The sequence below is a fragment of the Vulpes vulpes genome, chromosome 4 (assembly GCF_048418805.1).
Source record: "Vulpes vulpes isolate BD-2025 chromosome 4, VulVul3, whole genome shotgun sequence".
NCBI lineage: Eukaryota > Metazoa > Chordata > Mammalia > Carnivora > Canidae > Vulpes > Vulpes vulpes.
Window position 1 is genome coordinate 44,573,618 of NC_132783.1, and position 19,547 is coordinate 44,593,164.

Sequence of the window (19,547 nt, forward strand, 5' to 3'; positions counted from 1 at the left end):
TAGATATATTGGGTTGAGGATTCCATTTTCACTTGGATAACCTGTTTATAGCAGGCAGTTTTATGTGTGAGTCTTGAGCTCAGAAAAGAGCACTGGTTGAGACATTGGGTTTGAAATTCGTCAGTAATTGGTAGTAAGTGAAATTATAGTAGTAAATGAATCATCTTTAAAGTGAACTTGACTCAAGACAGAGGCTTGGAATACCAACTTATAAGGGATTTTTTTGGGGGGATAATGCCTACGAAGGGTTTAGACACATAAACTATAAATTGGGACAGAGTCGTGGTCAGGGAAACAAATAAAATGTGGGGGTTTTTTGTTTTTATTTTTGTTTTCTAAAGGTTTTATTTATTCTTGAGAGAGTGAGAGGCAGAGACATAGGCAGAGGGAGAAGCAGGCTTCCTGTGGGGAGCCTGATGCGGGACTCGACCCCGGGATCCTGGGATCACGACCTAAGCTGAAGACAAGACGCTCAACCATTGAGCCACCCAGGCATCCCGAAAATGGTTTGTTTTAAGGACAGGTGATTAATAGCATATGTTCCATAAAAAGATCAGATATTCTTTGGATTAAACAATTTAAAAAGGCTCAAAATTGCCATTGGATTGAATGATAAAGTCCTAGCTAATGTAGGGGAAAGTTTAGTAGAATGTAGATGATGGAAAAAGATTGGAATAGCTTGTAGAGAGTGAATATAAATGTATTATAGAGCAAGAAGAAACAACTTGAAGTTGGGCTGTAAAGGAGAAAAGGCTAGGGGATGTGGCATCTGCAGGTTAGTTGGTTTGGCTAGGGGATGTGGCATCTGCAGGTTAGTTGGTTTGTATTTAAGACAAGTTAGGCGAGGAAAAGAGAGATTAAGGTGAGTTAAGTTTCGGGGTACGTAGCTGGTTCAATTGGTAAGAACATGCTACTCTTGTTGATCTCAGGGGTTATAATGTAAATTCAAGCTCCATGCTGTATGTAGCGCCTACTTAAAAAAAAAAAAAGAATTAAACTTCATAGTTACAGTAGTTGAATAGTAGTAGCTCATATAGTTTTCTCAACTCTACCTCACACCTTCCCAGTGTTTGTGTTTTTATGGTTCATATGATGAAAATTAATATAAATGCACTGAGAGCTGATTGTGGGGGAAGACAAATGCAATGCAGAAATATTGTAAGAAAATTCAGTTCCTTTCATTTCCCTACCCCAAGACTTTTTTTTACCCTATCTACTTTACAGATCCCATAGGCCTGTGTATGTTTCACAGACATCCCTTGTTTTATTGCATTTTGCAGATACTGCATTTTTTACAAATTGAAGGTTTGTGGCAACCTTCATTGAGCAAGTATTGGTGCCATTTTTCCAACAACATTTGCTGTTTTGTGTCTCTGTGTCACATTTTGGCAATTCTTGGCAATATCTCAAACTTTTTCATCATGTTTGTTAGAGTGATCTGTAATCAGTGATCTTTGATGTAACTGTTATATTTGTTTTGGGGCACTTTGAACTGTGCTCATATAAAGTTACAAACTTAATAAATATTGTGTGTTCTAATTGCCTTACTCTCACTAGTTGTTCCCCATCTCTCTCCCTCACCTTGGGTCTCCCTGTTCCCTGAGACACAACAATATTGAAATTAGGCCAATTAATAACCCTACAGTGGCTTCTAAATATTCAAGTGAAAGGAGGAGTCCTACATGTCTCACTTTAAATAAAAAACTAGAAATGATTAAGCTTAGTGAGGAAGGCATGTTAAAAGCCAAGATGGGCCAAAAACTAAGCCTCTTGTACTAAACAGCCAAAGTTCCTGAAGGAAATTAAAAGTACTACTCCAGTGAGCACATGAATAATAAGAAAGTGAAACAACCTTATGCTGATATGGAGAAAGTTTGAGTGGTCTGGATAGAAGATCAAACCAACCACAACATTCCTTTAAGCCGAAAACCTAAACCAGAAGAAGGACTTAATTAATTCTCCTCAATTCTGTGAAGGCTAAGAGAGGTGAGGAAGCTGCCAAAGAAAAGTTTAAAGTTAACATAGGTTTGGTTTAAGGAAAGAAATGGTCTCTAACATAAAAGTGCAAGGTGAAGCAATAAGTGGTTACAGCAAGTTACCCTGAAGATTTTGCTAAGTTCATTATGAAGATGGCTACACTAAACAACAGGTTTTCAATGTAGATGAAACAGCCTTCTAGTGAAGGAAGATGCCATTTGGGTGGACTTTCATAGTGAGAGAGGAGTCAGTGCCTAAGTATTTAGAGGACAGGCTGACTTTTATGTTAGGGTCTAATATAATAGCTGGTGACTTTAGGTTGAAGCCAGTGCTTATTTACCATACTGAAAATCCTAGAGTCCTAAGGAATTATGCTAATCTGCTCTCCTATGCTTTATAAATGGAACAGTAAAGTCTGGATGACAGAACTTTGGTTTACAAAATGGTTTCCTGAATATTAATCCCACTGTTAAAACCTGCTCAGAACAAAAGGATTCCTTTCAAAATACGCTGCTCATTGACAATATACTCGGTCACCCAAGAGTTCTGATGTACCAAATGCATGTTGTTTTCATGCCTGCTAATACAACATCTGTTTTTGCAGTTTATATACAACATTTGGATAAAGGAGTAATTTTGACTTTGAAGTCTTACTATTTAAGTAAGACTCTAGCGGCCATAGATAGAGATTATTCTGATTGATCTGGGCAAAGTACATTGAAAACCTTCTGGAGGGGCAGCCCCAGTGGCTCAGCAGTTTAGTGCTGCCTTCGGCCTGAGGCATGATCCTGGAGACCTGGGATCAAGACCCTCGTCAGACTCCCTGTGTGGAACCTGCTTCTCCCTCTGCCTGTGTCTCTGCCTCTCTCTCTCTCTCTCTCTCTCTCTCTCTCTCTCTCTCTCTCTGTGTCTCCCATGAATAAATAAATAAAATCTAAAAATAAAAAAATAAAATAACCTGGAAAGGATTCACCATTCTAAGATGCCTTTACGAACATTTGTGATTCATGGGTAGAGGTCAGAATACTGACATGAAACAGGTGTTTGGAAGAGGTTGATTCCAGCTCTCCTGGACGAATTTTGAGGGCTTCAAGACTTTGGTGGAGGAAGTAACTGCAGATGTGGTAAAAATAGCAAAGAATAGAACTAGAAGTGGAGCCTGAGGACATGACTGAATTGCTGCAACTCATAAAACTTGAATGGGTGAGGAGTTGCTTGTTATGGATGAGCAAAGAAAATGGTTTCTTGAGATGGAACCTACTCCTGATGAAGATGCTGTGAAGATTGTTTAAATGACAACAAAGGATTTAGAATATTACACAAACTTAGTTGATAAAGCAGCAGCAGTTTGAGAGAATTTGAGAGAAGTTTTGTGGATAAAATATCCAAGCAGCATTGCGTGCTACAGAGAAATCCTTTGTGAAAGGAAAAGTCGATTAATAGAGCAAACTTCATTGTTTAACCACAGTTCTTAACCACAGCCACCCCATGCTTCAGTAACCAACCCCTGATCAGCCAGCAGCCAGCATAATCAAAGCAGGACGTTCCACCAGCAAAAAGATTATGACCCACTAAAAGCTCAGATGATGGTTTTTAGAAATAAAGTACATTTAAATTAAGGTTATAGTAGTTTTTTAGACATAATAATGTTACTCTTACTAGACAAATATAGTGTAAACATAACTTCTCCGTGCAGTGGGAAACCAAAAACTTCAATAGTCTGACTTACATTATTGTGATAACTTGCTTTGTTATGGTGATTTGCAATTGCATCTGCAGTATCTCTGATGTATACCTATAGTGAAACTATAAATATCTAAAAAAAAACATTTTCACTTTATGGCCTGAATATTTTTTTATCATTTCTTCATTATCATGGTAGATTTATCAAAATAAAAGTCCAAACATGTTTTATGTAGTCTTTTCTTTTCTTTTTTTTTTTTTTTTTTAAAGATTTTACTTATTTATTCATGAGAAACAGAGAAAGAGAGAGAGAGAGAGAGAGGCACAGAGACATAGGCAGAGCAGAGAGAAACAGGCTCCATGCAAGGAGCCTGATGTGGGACTTGATCCCAAGACCCTAGGATCATGCCCTGGGCCGAAAGCAGGTGCTAAACTGCTGAGCCACCCAGGGATCCCCAATATGTAGTTTTTTCGTAAGAGACCTGTGGTTCAGCGTATCCTATAGGGAGGAAGAAATTAATTCTCTAGACAGTGGACATTGTCAGCTAGTGAGTGAGCCATCACAGGTCAAATAGTTCATAAAGAGTAAAATTCTTCCTCAAGAAAGCATTATATCAAAGTCGAACAATTGATTAGCTGCAATTTCATATAATTCAACCTAAGAGTAGCACCAAAACCCTTAATGTATTTTTTAGATTTTTTTTTTTTTAAGATTTACTCATTTTAGAGGGAGAGAGACACACTGAGTGTGCATACATAAGCAGGGGAAGGGGTAGGGCAGAGGGAGAGAATCTCAAGCAGACTCCCTCACTGAGTGCAGAGCCCAATGTGGGGCTCTATCTCACAACCCTGAGGTCATGCATGACCTGACCCACAATCAAGAGTTGGACACTATTGCCTGAGCCACGCAGGCACCCCAGTTTTTTCTCTCCCATGTTTTTAGTATTATCTTATCAAAAGCTAACTCTGTATCCCTTTTGTCTATGAACACACTTTTTAGTATTATTGTTGGGAAAAGTAATCAAGGCATATATTCCTCAGCTTGAATAAAATCTGAGAAGAGTCCTGAAAATTTTCATTAGTAAATAAACTGATTAACCTTAAAATGAAGTCTCTGAGAATTTCAATTTCTCTATGAATTCTACTTCAGTAATAATATTGGATAAAATAATAGTTAGAAAAATGTTCCAAGATGTTATATGTTCAGATCTTGGTAGTTTCCTCACTATTTACTTTTTGTAAATATCGCATAATTTATTATGCATTGTTAAAAAATTTATAATTATTAGAAAGAGTAAATCATCAGGGTACAAGTATATATAAAGTAAAAGTAATCTGTTTTCCTCAGATACTCTCTTCTCCATTTTACTTTACTCTGCTCCCTGGAGTAGTAAGTGTTAAATTTGGTTTGTAGTCTTCCAAAGCTTTTTAATGTGCATATGTATCTTTACTTTTTACATATAGGTGACAGTAGTGTTGACATTTTTGTTTGTGCAGATTTTGCCTTGTTATTTTAAATTACTGCTTTGTATTAAGTGAATAGTCATGTATTTTATCAGGCTTATCTTAGTGGGTATATAGACTTTTGTTTCCTATTTACAGTGTTGTAATTTATGCATATTTATGTTTTTTGTACACTTGTGTGAATATAAGATAAAATTTCAGATTTCTTAGGTTAAAGACAATGCTCTAATAACCTTAATAGATAATTGCCAAATTATCCTCCTTTTATCAGCTTAGGCTCTTAGCAGTTTGAGAGTTCCTGGTTTCTGCATCTTCGCCAGTTGGTTGGTCCTAGTCTGATTTATAAAAACAATGTCTTATCATTTTACATTTGCATTTCTTTTATTGACATTGCAAAACTGTTTCATATATCAGTCATTTTTGTTTTTATATGTGGACAGTGTCTTATTTTAAATTTTCTTTTATTGACATTGCTAAGCCGTTCCATATATATTGATCATTTTTGTTTTTTATCTCTGGACATTCGGCTCAGTTCTTTTGTCTAAGAGTAGGGGGCGGGTATTCTTTAAAGTTTATTTCCAGAGTGCTTGGGTGGCTCAGTTGGTTAAGTGTCCCTCTTCTGATTTCGGCTCAGGTCGTGATCTCAGAGTTGTGAGATCAAGCCCTAGATTGGGATTCTTGCTCAGTTTGAGATTATCCCCATCTCCCTCTGCCCTACTCCCCACTCCCCAACTTTCTATCTCTCTAAAGAAGTCTTAAAGAGAAAGTTTATTTCCAAGTATTCTAATTAAGGATGCTAACTTAGCCATGTAAGGCATTAGGTTGAAAATGCATTATCCAAAATCATTTGTCTTGGGGAGCCTTGGGTGGCTCAGCAGTTTAGTCCCGGTCTTTGGCCCAGGGCATGATCCTGGAGTCCCGGGATTGAGTCCCACATCGGGCTCCCTGCATGGAGCCTGCTTCTCCCTCTGCGTATGTCTCTGCCTCTGTGTCTCTCATGAATTAATAAATAAAAATCTTTAAAAAACAAAAAAACCCCAAATCATTTGTCTTTTAACATTGTGCAATTATATGTTTGTTACATGGTTTAGATTTTTATGTAGCGTAGTATCACCTTTCCTCCATGGCTTCTGGGTTTCATGCCCATCTTAAGAATAACTTTACCCACATAATTATTCTTTTCAATAGTTGCACAGCAGTCTCTTTTATGGTTGTATTTTATTTAAGTCAGCAGTTCTCAAATTTTTGGTTTCATGACCTTTTTATACTCTTAAATTACTGAGGACAGGACCCCTGGGTGGCTCAGCAGTTGACCTTTGGCCCAGGGTGTGATCCTGGATTCCCTGGATCAAGTCCCACATCAGGCTTCCTACATGAAGCCTGCTTCTTCCTCTGCCTATGTCTCTGTCTCTCTCTCTCTTTCTCTCTCTCTCTCTGTGTCTCTCATGAGTAAATAAAATCTTAAAGTTACTGAGGACTCCACAGAGCTTTGGTTATATAGGTTTTTATCTATTTCCATTTAGTGTGTTAGAAAGTAACCTGAGAAAATGTAAAATTACATATTCATTTAGAAAATCCATTGCATGTTAACAAATAGTTTTATGAAAAAATGTTTAAAAATATGGTGGGAAGAAAGGCATTTTTGCATTTTTATAAATCTCAGGTGCCTGACAATAGAAATTAGTGGTATGTATTTTCATAGCTGCTTCTACATTCAGCCTGTGAAGAAGATAAGTTGTTTCATAGAGAGTATAAGAATATAGGACCTCATACAAGTACATGGTTGGAAAAGGAAGATTTTTTAATAGCCTTTTAAGATCTTATAGGTATTCTCCTTTGATAATAGGTTTTTTGTAGGTCAACTGCAATGGAGAATCTGAAACCATATCCAAGAACCTTTCCTTCTATGTTACATTAAAATCTACTGGCCTATCTTGCATTTGGAATGGGTCTTTTTTTTATCCATGCATGATTTTGCAACACCAGGGTTCATCTGGAAAGCATTGGTTCAGTGAATTATGCAGATCTTCTGGATATTGGTACTTTTCATTATACAGTATGAAAACAGTAACATTCATTAATACCACTACTAAACTCCTCACAAGTGTACTTAAATTTTAGTAAGTTTGTCGCAGTGGCAAATGGAGGCTTCCCAAAATTTTTCTCCTGAAAGCTCTTTTAAGAAATAACCATGGTTTATCTATCAGTCATGGTTAAAATGGAGTTCCATGAAAAAAGTGGCTAGTTCACTTCACAATTCAATTCCTTAAGCATTGATCGTACTTTGGAATGCAGAAGTGTTTTTGTTGTTGTTTTTGAATTTTTGCAGAATATGAAAAAAGTGTACATAGATTAGAATTTAATGAAACTAGTAATTATTGCTTCATCAGTGGCATTCTTGACTGCCGCTGACTTTTTTTTTTTTTTTTAAGATTTATGTATTTATTCATTCAAAGAGAGAGAGGCAGGCAGAGACACAGGCAGAGGGAGAAAGCAGGCCCCATGCAGGGAGCCCGACGGGGGGACTCAATCCTGGGTCTCCAGAATCACGCCCTGGGCTGCAGGCGGTGCTAAACTGCTGTGCCACTGGGGCTGCCCTGCCACTGACATTGTTACTGTGAGAGGTGGTGAAGACAAAGGGGTACAGTGACTGCTAATACAATTTGGTGCCATTGTATGGAACTTGCTAAGAAGACACTAGCAGATTTACCCTACCATTGCAATGTCAACACAGTGAAAAATAAAATAATGTCTTATTAGCATTATTATGAAAATAGTTCTTATTAGAGCTTAAAGGGTCTGCAAACCACATTTTGATAACTTGAATTTAAATGATCCCTTGTTGAAAGCACATAATATGTTTCCACATTTTCCAACATTAAGAACATTTTTATACAAACATTTTTGCCTAATCATCTAATTATGTTCTTAAGGTAAATTTTTATATGTTCAATGGCTAGATGCAGTAAAAAAATAAAAAGATTTATTTTTAATTGAGTTCTAATTGACATATAACAGTTTCAGGTGTACAGCATGACTCAGTATTTGTGTATATTGTGAAATGATCACTACAGTAAGTGTATTTATAATATCTGTCACCATGTATAGTTACAAAGGTTTTTTTCCTTGTGATGAGAACTTCTTTAAGATTTACTCTTAGCAAAAAAAAAAAAAAAGATTTACTCTTAGCAACTTGTGTATATACAGAATACATTGTCATTAACTGTAGTCACCATATTGTATATCCTTCATGACTTTTATTTTATAACTGGAAGTTTGTACCTTTTGGCCCAAAGAACCCGTTTTCACCCAACCCCTACCTCTGCCAGCCAACAATATGTTTTCTGTATTTATGACCTTGGGTTTTTTGTTTGTATTCTGTTTTAAGATTCCCCATATTAATAAAATCATGTGGTATTTGTCTTTCTTTTTCTGACTTATTTCAGTTAGCATATGCCCTCAAAGTCCATCCAGTGTCACAAATGACAGATTTCTTCCTTCTTTTTTTTCCTTTTTTTTTTTTTGTATAGGTGAATAATACCCCATTATGTACATACAACATTCTCTTTATCCATTTATTCATTCATTTATGGACACTGAGGTTGTTTCTATATCTTGGCTATTATAATGCTGCATGAACATGAGGGTGGTGCATATATCTTTTTGAGTTATTGTTTTCATTTTCTTGGGATAAATACCCAGAAATGGAATTGCTGGACGATATGGTAGTTTTATTTTTTTGAGGAAAGATTTAATTAATTTTGGAAAACCAGAGTATAGTATTTGACCTTATTACATGTATGTTTAATAATTTTTACACCTTTGCTTTTTTCTTTTTTGTCCTTGGGTAGCGGCTTGGTAAATTCACATTATCAAGTGGATGTTGAAATGTATCTCATTTTTTTGTCAGATTATCCAGGCATTAATCAGGGAGTTGTTTGGAAACCTGTCTTCAGACAACCTTATTCTCAATGAGAAAGTGAAATTTCCCTTTTGAGTTACCTTTGGTATAGTAATTCAGACAATATAACTGTACTGAAGATATTATCTAGGGATATTTAAGTATAACTTTGATGTGACATGAGTTTATCTTCCAGATATTAGAATAAAACATTTTAACAAGTATATACAGATATGTAGAAACTAGTATACGTTGTTTCAGAACATGTCTGTGATAGCATTCCTCAATGTATCCCTTTATTTTGTTATTTTCCCATTTGTGTGTTTGAGTAAACAGAATTGCATTTAATACTTTTCCCCCCATTTTTTTAGGAGTCTCATTTTCCACTCTTGACTAATACTTTTTCATTTCTATGAGAATTCAACTTTCTTGCTCTCCGCTTTCATTTCTGGTTAAATACTTCCATTTTTCTCATTTAAGTGTTTGGTTATTTCTATCATAGCACTTAGCACACTGTTGTCTCTCTACTACATTTCTGTGAATTACTCTGAAGCATGAACCTCAGGGGGTCTCTAAAGTATAGCATGGTAGAGATTCTGCGAAGTAGGTTGGGCAGTAGGTACAAAATATATACTTCTAAATGAAAGAGAAAACTAATCATTACTTGCCACTGTATTAATATCTACCATGTAAAATTATTTTTAAAGTAAATTCTTAATTGTGGTAAATAAAATACTCCATAACATAAAATTTACCATCTTAGCCGTTTTTTAAGGGTATGGTTGTTTCAGTAGTTTTAAGTACATCAGTACTATTGTGCAACTAGTGTTCAGAATTCTTTTCATCTTACAAAACTAAAACTCTATACTCATTAAGCAGTTGTTCATTTCTTTTCCTTCTAGCCCCTGCCATTTTACTCTATGAATTTGATTACGTTAGGTACCTCATACAAGTAGAATCATACTGTTTGTCTTTTTTTGATTGGCTTATTTAACATAATGTCCCTAAGGTTCATCTTCAGAATTTGCCTTTTAAGTCTGATACATATCCCACTGTATGTTTAACCCACATTTTGTTTATCTAGTTATCTGTCAGTGGACACTTGAGCTGTGTCCTCCCTTTGGCTGTTATGAAGAATGCTGCTACAAATGTGAATATGGAAACTACCATGTTTGACACTGACTTTTTACTTTTAGATGGGCACTCTGGTTTTTTAAAAATGATAAAAGCAAAACTTGGCAAGCAAACCTTCGGCTGATCTCTAAGTTTGATACTGTTGAAGACTTTTGGGCGTAAGTAACCTATTTAGGATGTTTGTTTAATTGTGTAATTTTTCATTTTGAGTCACATTCACAAAATGAAGGCTAAGGTAAACAATTAATAAATATTCATCTATAGACCTACCTTTTGTTTGTCCATCTCCTTACAACTGTTTGAATTGGTGATTATATCTCATCATTTAGAAAGCTTTAGTCTTGTCATCCTTTAGCCCTGTGTATATTCTGTATTCCTTGTCCTAAGAGATCCTTCTCCTAAGAGCCCTTTGTTGCTTCTAGAACTTTTGACAATCTTTTAGAACCTGTTCCCTTTCTTGATTGCCCAGATACCTTTGCCCCATACTCCAGAGCTTTGTTAGGTTCCCATTTGTGCAGATTTTTTTTAGTGAAACACTTGGGATTTCCTATGGTAGAGATTCTGCGATTTTTTTTTTTTAAAGGCTGAAGTGCTCAAAATTCAGGTTTGTCCAAGTATCTGTGATGGTAATTGATCAATTTCAAGAAGAATAGTTGTAATATCTTTGAGATTTCTTTTCAGATTTAACAAAACATTAAGATTTGGGGGTCAAAACTTTGCTTGACTTTGACGTAAAATTGAAAATTGTAAAGTCTCTTCAAGAAGTTTTGTAGTATTCTCCAAAAACAATTAACTTAATATGTAATTTATTTGAAAAATAATTTTTATGTCAAAGATAAAACTTGCTAAAACCGTTTTAAGAGGTGTAACTAACTAGCAGTTACCTAAAAATTCTAGTTTGTACATCTAGTATATTTTTGGATCCTATATATGTTAAATCATTGATGCATTTCTTATATATTAATCCACTGAATGTATTTTGCCCACACAAAAGAACAGATTGTCAGAAGATTCATATATCTATCCTTCTTCCAGGGTAGAGACAATATTCTTTTGTATCTTTCCAGTGATTTGCCCATATAATAGGCATTTAGTATGCATTTAAATCCCGGGGCAGGGGTGGGGGGGGTGGGGAGTATAGACTAATTAGAGAAAACTCTTAAATTGTGAGCTATACGCTTTAAGAGCAGTCACTTTATATTGAAATCATTGGCTTTTTTTTTTTTAAGTAATGAAACTATATTTAAATCACCAGTAATTCACAGATTTAATTGTCTAAAGAGGGTTATTGTATTTTGCCCTTCATCAAACATTAAGTGATTTTCTTCTTTAATTGTATTTACTTGAATCTTCTAAACCAAAAAGTCTCCAGTCTCCTAATGGAGGAAGAGCGAGAGTCTTGAACCATTTCCCCATTGAATCAGGTTTAATGTTTATCTAGTTTGTTTGGCTTTTCACCAATTTTTGTAATTGAGTTTCTAAGTGGACCTCTAATTAGAACATGGCCCCACACTTTAGTTATGTACAAGCAATGTTATTGCATAGTGGACTTAGACATATGAAGGAATTGTTTAGGTTTCTGTAAATACCTAAGCACTTACTCATTTCTCCTTTTTTCCTGGCAGATTTTGTGGTGAACAGCTGTTGAGCCCTTTGGGATTTATCTAGTCTTGTCTGTAGTTTTCTGATTCTATTTAAATATGTCATTACAGATTCTCATTACTATAAACTTAACTAAGAGACCTTAGAGCATCACAAAGGAGAAAAGAGACAACATAAACATTGGTCATTTCTACCTTGGATGCCATTGAAGGCAGTCCATTAATTTCATAAAGTTGTGCTTATTTTATGGTTACTAACCCAGGCCTCATTTGTTGCCTGGTGGTAGTTGCCAGTGGTAATGTAGTTTGGGAAGAGTGACCATTGAGTAATTAAACAGGTCTCAGTCCTCCTCTACCTTCCCCAAACTGGATTTATATGTTATCCTGTGGGATGTGATCCAAAGGATGCCAGAATCTTTCTTAAAATTCTATTTGAGATATTTCTAGATTGGGTTAAAATAGCATCAAGAGAATCTAACTAAGGATAATAGTAGCTTTGTCCATGGTCTGCAGATGTAGTAAAGATCATGTTTCTGCCTTTAATATTTACTTTCAGGCTAGTGAATATCCAAGTTACATTGATATTTGGGGAAAAGTTTAGAAATACAGATTCCAGGGTTCTAGCCCGTATTTAAGGGATTAAAATCACAAGGAGTAGGGCCAGGTGTGGTTTTTGTTTGTTTGCTTGTTTGTTTTTTTCCAAAGCTTCCCAAATGATTGCTGTGCTGACTGACTAGTAATGACTGCAGTATTTGAGACCCATTGGTCTGTTTAGGATACCTTCAAGGATAATAGTGTTGTCTTCTTTCAATCATGCAACCTTGATAGGAAGTTTGTCTTACTTTCTCTGGATTTTTTTTGTGTGTGTGTCTTTAAAACTGCTCATTAGCCTCATGAATTCTTTCATGTACTTAAAGCCACCTCAGGCTTCCTATTCCCAGTTTCTTATATATACATATGTATGCATTGAGTTAAGAAATATATCAAAATATATTTTTATCAGAATAAAATTATTAAACATATTTTCCTGAAAATCATCAAATGCTGATTCTTGAACTGACCGTTAAGATACCTGTTTGATGCATTAAAGAAATTGACTCAGTAGAAAAACAAGTAAACATGAACTTTTATCTTATCATATTTTCTAAATGTATATGTAGGTACCTAAACTGCATTACATATTCTATGTTTATAATTGTCCTTTTCTTTTACCTAGTCTGTACAACCACATCCAGTTGTCTAGTAATTTAATGCCTGGCTGTGACTACTCACTTTTTAAGGTATGCTTTAACTGGCAATTTCATATATTTATTACAAGACTGGACTGTTCATTTACTCATTAAGAGATCTTGTCAGAAACTTAGGAATAGTTAATGCTCTGAGGTTTGGAGAATAATTAAATTAGTTTTACTGGGCTTTCACATAAACAGATTTTGCCCTATTGCTGTAAGTAATTGAAATTGAGAGTCTTACTTTATGGGCACACAGTGTGATTGATTTTTGAAGAGAGCTTTGTTCATCCAGTCCAGTCTCTTTTATATATTTGAATAGGCTGGAGTTTGTCAGAATTCTTAACCTGGGATGTATTGGTCTTTGGGGTATTTATAAATCAGTTTTGTCAAGTGGTAGGAGGTGGGGCATTCATTAACCCTGAAATTGCATAATTTTGCATGTATTTTTCTAGATCATAGACATGTATGTAGCTTCTCAAGGGTATCTGCTACTCAGTGTTTAAGAACCTCAAAAGAAACTCAAGGTTTGATAGCTAGTAAGTGTCTATATCAAGAATCTTAATTCTGTAGTCCCTTGCCTCTGGATTTAAGGCCTGCCTGCTTTTTTTCCCCCACTACATCAATAGCAGTTTTATGAAGAGAAAAAAACAAGAAGTTGACAGAGTTGTTGCTTGCTCTTTCTAGTGATCTCTTCAATTAAAATAACAATTTTGTCTAATATTGTTACTTACTAACCTTGTAGGATGGTATTGAGCCTATGTGGGAAGATGAGAAAAACAAACGAGGAGGACGATGGCTAATTACATTGAACAAGCAGCAGAGACGTAGTGACCTGGATCGCTTTTGGCTAGAGACAGTAAGGTTTTAAAATTATAAAGTAGTTTTGGAATACTAAAAATTTAATTTGGATTACATTTTACATTGGTTACTTCTGAAGAGATGAGGATACCCACCCTATAAAGTCTAAGCCAGCAATTAATTTTGTTATATCATGTGAACATTGTATATTTTACATACTAGTCCAGTGAAACCCATACCGTATTACATGTCAGATATAAAGTGATTGGTAGTTGATTCTCACCTTCCACAGTAAGTTTCTCCTGGTCATTTCATTAACTTCAAAATTGCAGAACTTCACATTTTGCATAGTGTAAGTTTTTACAACCTTCTTTAGAGTATTACTGTGTATAAATTTTTTAGGTCAGTGAAGCAAACAATGAAAGCATAGCTTGATATTATTTACCTTATGTATTGTACTATAATCTAAAACTTCCGGCTTTTTAAGACATATATTAAATATGAGATAATTGGCATTTTCTATAGTGAGAAGTTAGAAGCTCTAAGCTATTAGGAGTAGGGATAATAGTCTCTTGGATTCGTGGCATTCATCACAGTGTCTAATTTATAGTTAGCATTTAATGAGTTAAACAGTGAATATTTGCATGAATTTTCTTTTTTTGAATTAAGAAACTTAAGTTTGCTTTTGGAGATTATCAGTAAATACCATTTAGAATTCCACTTTAAAAATTAGTCATTTCAGTTTTGTAAGATGACAAAAGTTCAGGAGATGGATGATTGTTATAGCTATACGATGTTGTCAGTATACTTAATGCCATTGAACCATACCCTTAAAAATGGTTAAGTGATTTAATGTCATATTTTGTCTATACTCAAATAAAAAACGTTATTTAAATGGTTAAAATGGTAAATTTTATATATATTTGCCACAATAAAAAAAAAAACTGTGTTCATGAAAAACAGCAAGATCATAAGGCAGTTAATTTAACCTTGCACAACGATTCAGTCCTTCCATTATTTGTTTGCTGGCAAGTAGAAGCAGAAGAGCAATTGAATATTAACATAATTTACCTTTCATATGTACCCTGACATCAATTGCCCCATTTGCTAAAAAAAGTTAAAATCAACTGTTAATGTTCTTGATATTAAACGAAGAAATGAATCTTTAAAAAGTCAGGACAAAGAACAATATATATAAATATAATTTAGACATTGAAAAAGTCAACTTTTGGTTTAAAAACTGTTTTCAGTTTTGTATATATACAAATGTAAGAAACATTTGTAGTTTAATAAGCAGTGAATAATTTTTTTCATGTAATTTGGGATTGAATTTTTTTAAAGCTGCTGTGCCTTATTGGAGAATCTTTTGATGACTACAGTGATGATGTATGTGGAGCTGTTGTTAATGTTAGAGCTAAAGGTGATAAGATAGCAATATGGACTACTGAATGTGAAAACAGAGAGGCTGTTACACATATAGGGTAAGTTTTGCTATTTTTATACTTCCTTTAAAATATTAAGATAACTAAAAGCAAAGTACTGTTACAACTTTAAAAATACTTGGATTTGTAGATCATTATTTTCCTTGTATTGTTTTCATGAAAACTTATAATCTTGAACCTGCTCTATTGGTTTTCATTGTCTTGTCCATATTTTTAAAAATTTCTTTTTTCCTCGCAATGGAGTATGTAATTAATGACCAGAGTATTCTATTTTGGCATGTAGCATTTTATTTATGAGAATATTAAGTCTTTTTTCTACTTTAAAATCGTAACATTAGTATTACAATACTCATAGGAATAGTAATTCAGTGAGTATTTGCAAATAGTATATATTCTGTATACATGTGTGTAAAAATTTCAGTGACTGACATTTAAATGATAGTATTTTAGTTCTGTCCATATTTTAAATGTCTGTTCTGTGCACATGTGTGTAAAATTTTCAGTGACATTTAAGTAATAGTATTTTAGTTGTGTCCATATTTTAAAAACCTACATGTGTAAGTTTTTAAATTTGGGGCACGGTGAATAATTGCCTGGAATTTCCCTATCCCCCAAACATTGATCAGTATTAACTGGGATCCTCTTTTTATTACTTTTAAATTAGTAATATTTGACTTTTAATTTTGTGTTAAAATTAAGTATTGGTCATAGGTCACAAAGTAATTGGTTTGCCCTTCGTGATTGTTTTCAAACAATATGAATTCTCCTATGAACATAATTCCTTTCTAGATTAAAAGATAATGGAGATTTTCCAGGTTTTCTCTAAAAGAGAAGTTGAGGGCAGCCTGGATGGCTCAGCAGTTTAGTGCTGCCTTCAGCCCAGGGCCTGATACTGGAGACCCGGGATTAAGTCCCACATCAGGCTCCCTGCATGGGGCCTGCTTCTCCCTCTGCCTGTGTCTCTGCCTCTCTCTCTCTCTGTCTTTCATGAATAAATAAATAAAATCAAAAAAAAAAAGAAGAGAGAAGTTGATTTGTCATCATATTCTTAACCTTTCAGCATCAAAACTTAATAGTTTTGATTATTAAAAAAAAAATTTAAAAAATAAGTATGAAGTTCTTTCCTCTGAAAATATTATATTTGTGTCAGTATTTAAAATTATTGAAGTCTTTGTGAAATATTTGACTTCAGTTTTGTAATGGAGAACTTTTTTTGTTTTGTTTTTGTTTTTGACCCAAGTTACATGGCTGAGTGCTCTGGCTTTCTGGCATTTTTATGATTAAGTGTAATGGAAGGGAATACTTTGTATCATCATATAAATCTGATAATGGTTATTTTAGTTAGAAAGTTATTTTTAGAAACTATTTGTAGGAAGGTAGTAGAATCTTCTGGAAGGTATGAGTATGAATAAAACTATCCTAGTATCATATTGGAGAATTTAGCTCCAATATATATAAATGTATGTCTTTTATTTTATTTGGGTGCTTATGTTTGAAGGTTTGCTGTCTTTTCTTTAGAATAAGTGTCCAAATTCCTAACTTTACCTGTGATGCTCTCTGTGATCTAGCCTCAGTTTTACTTAACCTTTTTAACTCATACTCCCTTTCTTTATGAGCTGTAGCCACACAGCCTTATTTAGTTCCCAGCCTTCAGATGTGCTTCATTCTCTCAGCATTTTACTTTTAACCTCATGACTTTTAAAGGGGAGATTTCTCTAATTTCACAGACAAGATTAGATCATCCTTGTTATACAATATCACAGCCCCTGTACTTACCCACGTTGGCACTCGTCATAGTTTGTTCTTAAAATAGAGTCACATGTTATTTGAAAATTAGGTTGCAGAGTTAGTATATAAGGCAGAAATGATGTATGTTTTAAATTACTCTGGAAATATCATAAAGTAATAAGTGGTAAATGTGATTTGCAGTAATATATTTATTATGGTTTATATATAAAATATAATTGTAGCATTTTATTTTATTTTTTAAAGATTTTATTTATTTACTCATGAGAGACACAGAGAGAGAGGCAGGGACACAAGTAGAGGGAGAAACAGGCTCCATTCAGGGAGCCCAACGTGGGACTCGATCCCAGGTCTCCAGGATCATGCCCTGGACTGAAGGTCGTGCTAAACCTCTGAGCCACCTGGGCTTCCCTAATTGTAGCATTTTAGATGAAAGAATTAAAGTAGACCTATATAGGCAATAAATTTTGTATAAATGAGTTATGCATGTGATGCAGCTCCACTGTATGTATTTGTGATTATTTGTTTGTGAATAATCAAATACTATAAACACCCAGGGACTATCCATGCTTTGCTTATTGATTTATTAGTAATTACATAGTACCTGATAACATAGTGGAGTCTCAAATTTTGGTTAAGTGTTTAACCAAGATTGTTGTGAAAATGAGTCAGATTTGCTAAAAGGAAAAAGTTGTGCAATTTCTTATTTCACGCTCTGAACTTTTTTTTTTTATGTAAAGAACAAGAATATCAAATTTGGTGTATGTGAATAAAAATTAATGACTACCTTTTTTCTTTTTCTTCTTCTAGGAGGGTATACAAGGAAAGGTTAGGACTTCCTCCAAAGATAGTGATTGGTTATCAGTCCCATGCAGACACAGCTACAAAGAGCGGCTCCACTACTAAAAATAGGTTTGTTGTTTAAGAAGACACCTTCTGAGTATTCTCATAGGAGACTGCGTCAAGCAATCGAGATTTGGGAGCTGAACCAAAGCCTCTTCAAAAGCAGAGTGGACTGCATTTAAATTTGATTTCCATCTAAATGTTGCTAAGATATAAGAGAAGTCTCATTCACCTTTGTCTTGTACTTCTGTGTTCATATATTTTTTTTTTTTTTTAAATTTTGGCTAGAGTGTCCACTATCCCAATCAAAGAATTAACAGTACACATCGTCCCCAGAATCCATAAATGTGTTCCTGGCCCACTCTGTAATAGCTTAGTAGAATTACCATATAAACACATTTTGCCCATCCACAATATTCAAAAAAGAACTTCCATTTCTATACCTTACAGGAAAAAAATTCTGTTTATGTTCCATTGTATGCAGGAGCATATTTTGCTGGTTTGAAAGAGTATGATGCATACAGTTTTCTAGCAATTTTCTTTGTTTCTTTTTACAGCATTGTCTTTGCTGTACTCTTGCTGATGGCTGCTAGATTTTAATTTATTTGTTTCCCTACTTGATAACATTAGTGATTCTGATTTCAGTTTTTCATTTGTTTTGCTTTTGTTTTTTTTCCTCATGTAACATTGGTGAAGGATCCAGGAATATGACACAAAGGTGGAATAAACATTAATTTTGTGCATTCTTTGGTAATTTTTTTTGTTTTTTTGTAACTGCAAAGCTTTGGTACAAATTTATGCATTTCATTCAAATCAGTGATCTATGTTTGTGTGATTTCCTAAACATAATTGTGGATTATAAAAAATGTAACATCATAATTACATTCCTAATTAGAATTAGTATGTCTGTTTTTGTATCTTTATGCTGTATTTTAACACTTTGTATTACTTAGGTTATTTTGCTTTGGTTAAAAAAAATGGCTCAAGTAGAAAAGCGGTCCCATTCATATTAAGACAGTGTACAAAACTGTAAATAAAATGTGTACAGTGAATTGTCTTTTAGACAACTAGATTTGTCCTTTTATTTCTCCATCTCTATAGAAGGAATTTGTACTTCTTATTGCCAGGCAGTCTCTATTGTGTCTTCTTGTAGTGTCTTCACCTGAACAGCATAAGTTTGGAGCACTAGTTTGATTATTATGTTTATTACAATTTTTAATAAATTGAATAGGTAGCATCATATATATGGAATTAAATTGATTTGGCTATCTTTGTTATTTATACAAGAAGGCATAGTCCTTCGGTCTTAGGTAAATAATGTACTCTTAATGTGTTAAAATTCAAGAGAATTGTTATCTTGGTGCATTACCATTTGATTGGTAGGAATGGCAGTTATAAAATTTGGTTGCTTAACTGAGATGTTGTTTTCTAAGTGTCAACATGATAGCATAGGGAAAGAGAACAGGTGGTTGGGGCTTATACATTTTGTTAGTATTGCTGTCTAAATAGAATGGAATAAATAGGTATGAAGACATATTTATATTGGTAAATTGGTGTAGTATGGTTTTATGTAAATTTTAAAACTTGATCTCTTTTTAGGCATTTGAAAGCACGTGTGAAAAACTTTGTATATAATAGATAATTGTGTATTTCAGATGCAGTAAAATGAAATATGGCTATTATAGACAAAAGGGTAAGCTCAACTTAGAGAATGAAAATCAATTTA

General features: G+C 34.2%; 1 protein-coding gene across 2 annotated transcripts in view; it reads left to right on the forward strand.

The window, feature by feature from the left end:
- The window catches only part of EIF4E (eukaryotic translation initiation factor 4E), a 113,199-nt gene extending 94,311 nt beyond the window's left edge, over positions 1-18,888 (forward strand). For both annotated transcript variants that reach the window (XM_026015638.2, XM_026015637.2), the window contains 5 exons: positions 10,222-10,317; positions 12,977-13,040; positions 13,735-13,848; positions 15,132-15,271; positions 17,789-18,888. In XM_026015638.2, coding sequence (XP_025871423.2) covers positions 10,222-10,317; positions 12,977-13,040; positions 13,735-13,848; positions 15,132-15,271; positions 17,789-17,903 — 529 coding nt within the window. In that variant the 3' untranslated portion in view covers positions 17,904-18,888. The remainder of the gene's footprint in view (positions 1-10,221; positions 10,318-12,976; positions 13,041-13,734; positions 13,849-15,131; positions 15,272-17,788) is intronic.
- The last annotated feature ends 659 nt before the right edge of the window (positions 18,889-19,547 follow it).